The sequence below is a fragment of the Gossypium hirsutum genome, chromosome D12 (assembly GCF_007990345.1).
Source record: "Gossypium hirsutum isolate 1008001.06 chromosome D12, Gossypium_hirsutum_v2.1, whole genome shotgun sequence".
Taxonomy (NCBI): Eukaryota; Viridiplantae; Streptophyta; class Magnoliopsida; order Malvales; family Malvaceae; genus Gossypium; species Gossypium hirsutum.
Genome location: NC_053448.1, coordinates 1,794,402 through 1,803,254, shown reverse-complemented (window position 1 = coordinate 1,803,254; position 8,853 = coordinate 1,794,402). Strand labels below are relative to the sequence as shown.

At 37.4% G+C, this 8,853-nt stretch overlaps 1 protein-coding gene across 1 annotated transcript; it reads left to right on the top strand.

The window, feature by feature from the left end:
• The first annotated feature begins 1,196 nt into the window (after positions 1–1,196).
• Positions 1,197–3,575, top strand: LOC107929236 (putative clathrin assembly protein At1g03050). Its single transcript, XM_016860614.2, has 3 exons — positions 1,197–1,445; positions 1,530–2,195; positions 2,303–3,575. The coding sequence occupies exons 2-3, from the start codon at positions 1,550–1,552 to the stop codon at positions 3,394–3,396; spliced, it is 1,740 nt and encodes a 579-aa protein (XP_016716103.1). The 5' UTR covers positions 1,197–1,445; positions 1,530–1,549; the 3' UTR covers positions 3,397–3,575.
• The last annotated feature ends 5,278 nt before the right edge of the window (positions 3,576–8,853 follow it).

Genomic DNA, 8,853 nt, shown 5'->3' with positions numbered 1-8,853 from the left:
AGAGAATGGAGGGACTTGCGGGAGAACACGATTTGCAACTTAGTGATGGTAAAACCCCGATGTTTTGGAATGACGTTTGGATTAAATTGGGTTCCTTGGTTGGCTACTGCTTGCTGTCCGAACCTAGTTTTCCATTGGCCTCAGTTTTTACGATGGTAACGATTGATGGTGAATGGAATCGGTCAATGTTTGCTGGTGAGCTGCACCATTCCGTGTTGACGATCATTGCTGGGATTCACTCTCCTAGAGCAGATGCAAGGGTTGACCGGTGGGTGTATGAAAGGTTCGAGACGGATTGTTTCACGGTGGCTAGTAGCTATTGAATCCTGAGGCAACCATGTTGGGAGCCAATCAGTTCAAATTGGAAGCTGGTTTGGTAGCTCCGACTGCCACAGAGAATACGACAATTCTTGTGGTTGTTGGTGCATGATCGCTTGCTTACGAACTCTGAGCGACAACGACGACAAATGACCGATTATGGCTCTTGCTTTATCTGTGGGCAGCATGAGGAAACTGTAGTCCATGTTATTCGAGATTGCCCAGTCCGCGGTCAATTTGGAAACAACATGAGTTTTATACGTCATCAGTGGGCAGCTGGTTATTGGAAAATCTTTGGAATAGTGATGATGTGGTGGTTAATGGTGTCGGCTGGGAGATATGTTTGGTGCTTTTGCAGGGAACATATGGAAGAACCGCAACCGGGTTATTTTTCAACACCTGCATCACTGTGTAGTAGACATAGTGGCCGCTAGCCTGTCTTGGGCTAAGGTTATTGACGAATCCCTTGAAGCTGAGTGACGACTGAGGCAAGTACAGTGAAATGCGCCCCGAAGCGGATGATATAAGCTGAATACATATGGGGGCGTTAGCAGTGTCACAGGTGCAACGGTTGGTGGTGGGTTGATACGAGATTCATCAGGAGGATGGGTGGTCAGTTTCAGTTGCTACATTGGGTTATGCTCGGTCTCACAATTTTTACATTTCAAAATCAGAAAATGTAATTTTTAGAATTTTAGGAAAAAAAACCTTAATTTTGGTCTCACAATTGGCTCGTTTTCTATAAAAGAAACAAAAATATAGTTCGCACTAGCCAATTAGGAATGAACATGTGGCTTAATATCTCCCATCGAAAGCTTTTCTAATAATAGAGGAAATAAATGGCAATGCTGGTTTGACAGATATGACTTTTAACGTTTGATTTAAACCTAAAAACAAATAAGAAAAAAAGGAAAGGGAAAGATATAGTGAAAGAAGGGAGAGGAAAGTTTCCCAGGAGAAAAAGGAGACCCTATTCTTCAAAGACATATTCCTCGTTTCTCTTACTTCCTTTCTTCTCTGTAATAATCTTTATTCTCCCTTCAACGATCGTTTTGTAATAAAAACGATTGTTGTTGGGGGATTTATTTGACCCTTCATTCATATTCTTACGTCCGACAGCCAACGAGGTGGGATTTCATTCCATGATTCTCTCTCTATCTCAGCATTCATTTCATATAATTCATTGTTTAATGCCAGAATTGTTGTAGCAGGAAGGAATACGAAATTCCCCATGGCCCCAAGCAAGATCAGAAGAGCCATCGGACATGTGAAAGACCAAACCAGCATAAGCCTGGCCAAAGTGGGCAGCAGCAGCTCAGTTTCCGACCTCGAAGTGGCCATTGTCAAGGCAACAAGGCACGAAGAATACCCAGCAGAGGAAAGACACATTCAAGAAATCCTGAGTTTAACCTCCTACTCGCGTGCCCACATCAGCGCCTGTGTCAAAACCCTCTCCAAACGCCTCAACAAGACCCGCAACTGGACCGTCGCCCTCAAAACCCTCATGCTTATCCAACGCCTCCTCTCCGAAGGCGATCCTGCCTATGAACAAGAGATTTTCTTCTCCACTCGCCGCGGGACTCGCATCCTCAACATGTCGGATTTCCGCGATACTTCCCAATCCAATTCCTGGGATTTCTCTGCCTTCGTGCGTACTTACGCGTTGTACCTGGATGAAAGACTTGAATACATGATGGAAGGCAGGTATGGTGGAAGACGAAGCATGTATGGTTACAATGATGAAGATCATGAAGATAACGAGGACCCCTCCGTTGTCCGATCCATACCTATTGCTGAGTTGAAGAACGAGCATTTGTTTTCAAAGTTGTTGCATTTGCAACAGCTTCTCGACCGCTTCTTAGGCTGTCGTCCAATAGGTTTGCCTATATATATACACATCATAATCGAGGAGGCAACCATTATCATTTCTTAAAAAGTAATGATATGTACGTAGTGGTAACTTTTGTTTTTTGAATTGAAACAGGTTCAGCAAAGGGCAACAGGGTGGTCATCGTGGCTCTTCACGCAATAGTTAAAGAAAGTTTCCAAATATATTATGACATAACGGAAATATTAGGGGTTTTAATCGATCGTTTCATGGAGCTTGATATCTCTGATTCCATAAAAATCTACAATATATTCTGCCGCGAAAGAAAACAGTTCGATGACCTCGAAAATTTCTACTCATGGTGCAAGAGCATCGGCATTGCACGATCTTATGATTATCCCGAAATCGAGAAAATCACCCAGAAAAAGCTCGACCTTATCGATGAATTTATCCGCGATAAATCTGCATTGGAACAAGGGAAGAAAGTTAGCGATGAATCGGGATTCGTTAAAGAAACAGACTCATGTGAAGAAGAAGAAGATATGAACGCCGTTAAATCGTTGCCAGAACCCGAGCCTGTTGAAAAGGAAGAACCAGAACCTGAGAAAGAAGAGGAAGTAGATAATTCGAAAGCTTTAGTTGTTGAACCAAAGGGTGATCTATTGGACCTCGCAGAGGACGCAATGTCCAGTCAAGATTACGGAGACAAATTGGCGTTGGCGTTGTTTGATGGTTATGCACCAGCCGCCGTTGGTACTCCGTCATCGGGTCCAGGATGGGAAGCTTTCATGGATGATGCTGATTGGGAATCAGCTTTGGTTCAATCAGCGAGCAACTTAACCAAACAAAGAGCGACACTCGGTGGTGGGTTCGACATATTATTGCTTGACAGCATGTACCAACAGGGCAACACCATGGCGGCCATGGCTTCATCGGGTTATGCCGCCAGTGGAAGTACTAGCAGCTTTGCGTTTGGTTCATCAGGAAGACCGGCGATGCTTGCCTTACCGGCACCACCGTCATCTAAAAACATAGGAAACACCGTCGTTGATCCGTTCTCGGCGTCTCTGACGGTGGAGCCGCCTTCGTATGTGCAAATGTCAGACATAGAGAAGAAGCAGAGGTTTTTGGTGGAGGAGCAAGCGATGTGGGATCAATACAGGAGGGATGGATTGCGAGGGTATAGTTCGATGTCGAAAGTACACAGTTACCCTTACAGCCCAGGGTACACGCCATGGCATGGTTATTGAAGCTTTGGTTAAATCGACCCATTTAGATTAGTTACCATAGCGGTTATTTAGTGATCTATATTCGGATAACAAAGCAACAATAGCGAAGATGTGAAAATTAAGAGAAAAAAAAAAAAGTCTTTGAAGACGTAAAAGTGTACCCTATTCACTCCTTATTTGAATGACATTTTACTTTTATACTTGATGGGCAAAATTTTTAAATACCAATAAAATAATAAGATATCAAATATACTCCAATGTGTTGGGAAAGTGCCTTGATTTCTTCTTTTGCCTCTTTTTGTTTGATAGCTTTTTCCTATATATTATGGCTCGTAAAATGGGGGTGTTGATGTTGGAATGCATCACTGGAGAAGAAGAGGTGGTGGCAATGTTATCCCCTCTAGAGTGATGTGATGGGGGAAGGAGGTTTCTTTTGGCCTCTTCATCTTCCTTTTACATCCTTAGTTTGTTATTTTTTTGAGAGAGAATAGAAGCACATCAGATCAATCGACATAGATTTCTTGGTGCATCTTGATTGTTTTTTCCTTTGATTGTAAGAGGAATAAGGCTACAAATCTTGATTGTTCAGAATCTTGTATTTACTGCGTTATTCAAGCACTGGTGTTGTATATATTATATATTATATATTATTAAAGTTTTATATTATTTTCACACCAAATTTTTTTTAATATTATTTATAGGATTAAATATAAAATTGATACCCAAATTTGTCCACTTCTTCCAGATTAATACTTATGATTTTTTTTTGTCTCAGATTAGTACCCAAACTTTTTTTCTGTCCATTATATTGGTACTTGAGAATAGCGATGTTAATTTTTTGCTGATGTGGTAGCACTGACCAATCGCACGCCGCCACATGCCATCCTATTATGCCTCATTTTTTTCTTTTTATTTTCCTTCCTCTTTCCTTTTTCTTATTTTTCTATTTCTTTTTCTTTTTCTGGGCCTGCTTCTACACTTCATCTTTCTTCGTCCATCAAAAACTTCCTCCCATCGAAATGCTCATCTCTGCCCACGTGGAACCAGATTACCCAATGCCCCATCTCCATCTGATCTCTGAGAAAACGAAATCAACGACAACTCGGAACCTGATGTAAAGAAGAGCTACAACCAAAAGAGGTGCGAGGCTCGTCATGTCGTCTGTTGGGGCATAGACCTCGCTTCCTTCTCAGCTCCTCAAATCAAACGTATCCTTAAGTGTAGTGCTTCCTACAAACATATATTCATTAAAAAACATTTTTAAACTTTTCAAGTCCAATGGTATAATATTGAAAGCTAACATCTTTGTTTATTTTAATTTATTTTGCGGCGTGGATGATTAGAGCTTCATCTCTCGAACAAGATGTTTTCGATGCTTTAATGTTGGTTAAGGTACTTAAGGAAGTTTTATAATTCTGAAGCTTTAATGTTTTCGGCGTGGATGATTAGTGCAAGTTTTATAATTCTGAAGCTTCTTAGTTTCGTTGGAAAATATGTTATTGTAGACAAGGTATTTATTTTTTGGTTGCAGAGACTAGGGCTTGATATGTAACGACCCGGTTTCCAGTGGTATCAGAAATTATGGTTCTGAAATGACATTTTCGTAAATTGTGTTAATAGATATTAATATTTAATATTTATGAGACTATTATGAAAATATATTAAAGTTTGGTTTAGTAAGTTTACTTAATTGATAGTAAATTAAGGTACAAGTGTAATGATTCTAAAGTTAGTGGAGTTGGAAATTACGATTTTGAGACCCCGTTTCCATAAATAATATTTACGAAGTTAGTAAAAAGATTAATTAAAGTTTGGTCCATTAATTTTGTCATTTGAATAGCTAATTAAGATACAAGGACTAAATCGTAAAAAGAACGCAAAAGTTGATTGCTATTGATTTTTTTATTAACTAAAAGGCTTATATAATAATGGTTCAAGGCTTAAAGTGGCAATTAGCCATCTTTTTATAATAGTGGAGGGTTGGTATGAGATTTTAGGGGCTTTTTTACCCAACTAACCTAAAATAAATAAATAATTACAAAATTACCCTATTCGAAAAACTATGATGGAAATAACCTAAAATCTACAGTGCCAGATGGTGTTGGCCATCTCACCGCCGGCACCACCCTCCACAGTCCCCTAATCATGCCTTAACAATTGCCCCATTCAATAAAAGATGATTTTTTTGTGTCGACACTGTAATAATCGGCACATGTATGTATTTTTTTGAAATACCTTTAAAAATATATGTATTCTACGATTTAAAAAGAAAAAATAATATTTTAATAAGTGCCGACGTTGAAGTGGCCAATATCGGTTCAAAATTAAAAAAAATAATTTTTTATTTTTTGGTGTCAATGTTGAAGTGACCGACACCGATTCAAAATAATAATAAAAAGGTGGATTGAGAAGGAAGAGAGCTACACTTTAATTGTGTCAATTGACCTGAGGGACGTGGCGATGACTGACTACATAGTAGAGTGAAGGCGACTAGGATAAATAGAGAAGAAAAAATAGGAGTAAAGAATGAAAAATAAAAATGAAACCAAAACCCAACTGTGACCATTATTGAGGAGAGAGAAGATATGAGATGAAAGTTCAAGAAAAGATAAAATCTCTTACAGTTATCAATGAAATTAAAATAATTAAAAATTAAAATTAATGATATCATACCTACAAGCATCCTTTTAAATATGAGATATTAATTAAAATAAATAAATTTGGAATTAGAGAGGTAAAGGTGCTCATGGGCTAGGCCCATAAAAAATTTCGGCCCGGGCCCGGCCCGAAATATGGGCCTAAAATTTTACTCAGGCCCAGCCCGAGAAAAAATCATAAGTCCGGGCCTGGCCCGGCCCATTTTTTAATAAATACCAAAAATTTATTTTAAAAATTAAAAAAGTATTTTAAAAATATTTTAAAATTAAAAAATAATAAAAAAAAGTATTTTAAAAATATTTTAAAATTAAAAAAATTAAAAAATAAATATATTTATTATATCAGGCCGGGCCGGGCCAGGCCCGGGCCAAAAAAGTGGTGCCCAGGCCCAGCCTGTTTTCTAAACGGGCCTCATTTTTTTGCCCAAGCCCATATTTCAGGCCTATATTTTTACCCAAATCCTCCTATATTTCGGGCGGGCCGTCGGGCTGGGCCGGGCCGCCCGGCCCTTGAGTACATCTAGAAGGGAGCTAACATTTAGGTTTAAATGCTAAGGGGTTTAAAAGGTATTGAATGATTTTTTTATTTTTAAAAAATATTTAATTGAATGTTAAATATGAATTATTTAATAAAGAATACCGAGTTCTAATAAAAAAAATTTAAAAAAATTACTTAAATATAAAATTTGTTTGGTGGGTCATTAATGTTAAAACTTGTTATTTCATTGGTAATTGTAAGAGATTTTCTCTTTTTTTAAACTTTCATCTCATGTCTTCTCTCCCCTCAATAACGGCCACAGATGAGTTTTGGTTTTATTTTTATTTTCTATTAGGTAAATTACAGCAACAGTCATTTAATTTTTAGGTAGCTGATAAAACAATCATTCAGGTTTCACTTTAGTTAGTTAACTTTTAAAAATTAACACATCAGTTCTTTTAATCATTTTTCGTGACAGACTTAACGAAAACGTGATATGGTATTTAATAGTGGGCTAGCTGTCATTTAAACAATCCCATTTAAGAGCACTGGGCAGTAGAAAAAGAAGTGAAAAAAATGGAGAAGAAGAAGAAGAGAAAATGGAAGGATCTTCGTACCAGCGATTCCTAGGGGTTGAAATTCGGGAAGTCAAAGACGACGACTGCGCTTCCACGACACCGACATCTTCATGGCCAACACCCTCCACCGCATCATGATTGTCGAGGTTCCCACCATAGCCATTGACCTCGTCGAAATTGAAGTTAACTCTTCTGTCCTCAACGACAAGTTCATCGCCTATCGACTCGATCTAATCCCTCTCACTAGCCAACGTGCCATGTCTGGTCTATATTAACCTTCTTCTTGGAAAAAGGTTAATTGCATTCATGGGTTGTTTTTGCTTGAAGAAAGTTAGAAACAAATCTGGGTGTAAAGATTCATTTTCTTTGCACCATTTTCTTTGAATTTAGCATATATTTCTTAGAAGTTTTTATTTTTTTTGTTTAAACAGAAGAAATTCCAGCATGCAATTTTTACAAACTGCAACAAGCAAAATCTTTTTGCAGATAAAGGGAGTAAGAAAATGCTAACGTTATGGAAAAACTTGTGTTGATTAATCATTGAAACCTTTTATGCTACCACAATTTTTCCTGCTATTATATGTGCTTGAAATGTCAATTTTCTCATTCAGTTGAAGCATAAGGAAAGTGAAACATAAGGAGGAAAAATAGTGGAGAAGGAAAAGCCGAAGCATAAGGAGGATAAGGGAGAGAAACAAAAGAGAAGGTTAAGGAAAAACAGAGGATATTGAAATTGGAGAAATGAAGAATAAAGAAGAGAAAATGAGAAGACGCACAAAGATGAAGAAGATGATGAGAACACAGAGAAAAAAAAGAAGAAAAAAGACAAGGAGGTGGAGATAAAGAGAGAAGGAAAACACGAGGATACAGAGGTGGTAAAAGAAGATAAAGAGAAGAAGAAGAAGAAGAAAAAGAAAAGAAGCATAAGGAGAAAGAGGTTGAAGGAGAAGAAGATGAAGAGAAAGATGAGAAGAAAAAGAAGAAAAACACAAGGAAGAAAAAAAGTAAAAGCCAATCATCCATTAAGCTTGTGACAGAAAATGTTAATGGGTGACTGATTTGTTAATTTTAAAAAGTTGAGTCACTGAATTAAAATTTGGGTGGTTGTTTAGTCATCTACCCTAAAGTTGAGTGATTGCTAGTGTAATTTATCCTTTTTTTATATTTTATTATTTACTTCTCTTTTTCCTTCTCCAATTGACCTAGCCGCCGCCTTCACTCCATTATGTAGTTAGCCATCGCCGACTTCTCTCAAGCCAACTGACACAATTGAAGTGAAGCTCTTTTCCTCCTGAATCCATTTTTATTATTATTTTGAACCGATGTCGGCCACTTCAACACCGGCACTAAAAAATTAATTTTTTTTAAGATTTTGAATTGGTGTCGGCCACCAGCACCTATTAAAAAATATATATTTGAAAATCATAAAATACTCATATTTTTCAAAGGTAATTCAATAAAATACATATATGGGTGCTGGCCATTACAGTGTTAACACAAAAAAAATATTTTTTAGTGAACGGGGCAATCATTAAGGCATGATTAGGGATTATGGAGGGTAGTGCCAGCGGTGAGATGGTCGGCGTCGCCCGAAACTATAGATTTTAGTTTATTTCCATTATAATTTTTCAAATAGAATCATTTTTGTAAATTTTTTTTTTGAGGTTAGTTGGATAAAAAAAAAGCTGATTTTAGTTGAAAAAGATATTGAAATTTTAATTAATTAATTAATTTATATTATATATTAAAACATAATAAAAGTTAC

Coding starts and splice junctions, on each gene's coding strand:
- LOC107929236 (XM_016860614.2), top strand. CDS start 1,550: ATGGCCCCAAGCAAGATCAGAAGAGCCATCGGACATGTGAAAGACCAA. Junction 2,196..2,302: donor CTTAGGCTGTCGTCCAATAG/GTTTGCCTATAT, acceptor GAATTGAAACAG/GTTCAGCAAAGGGCAACAGG.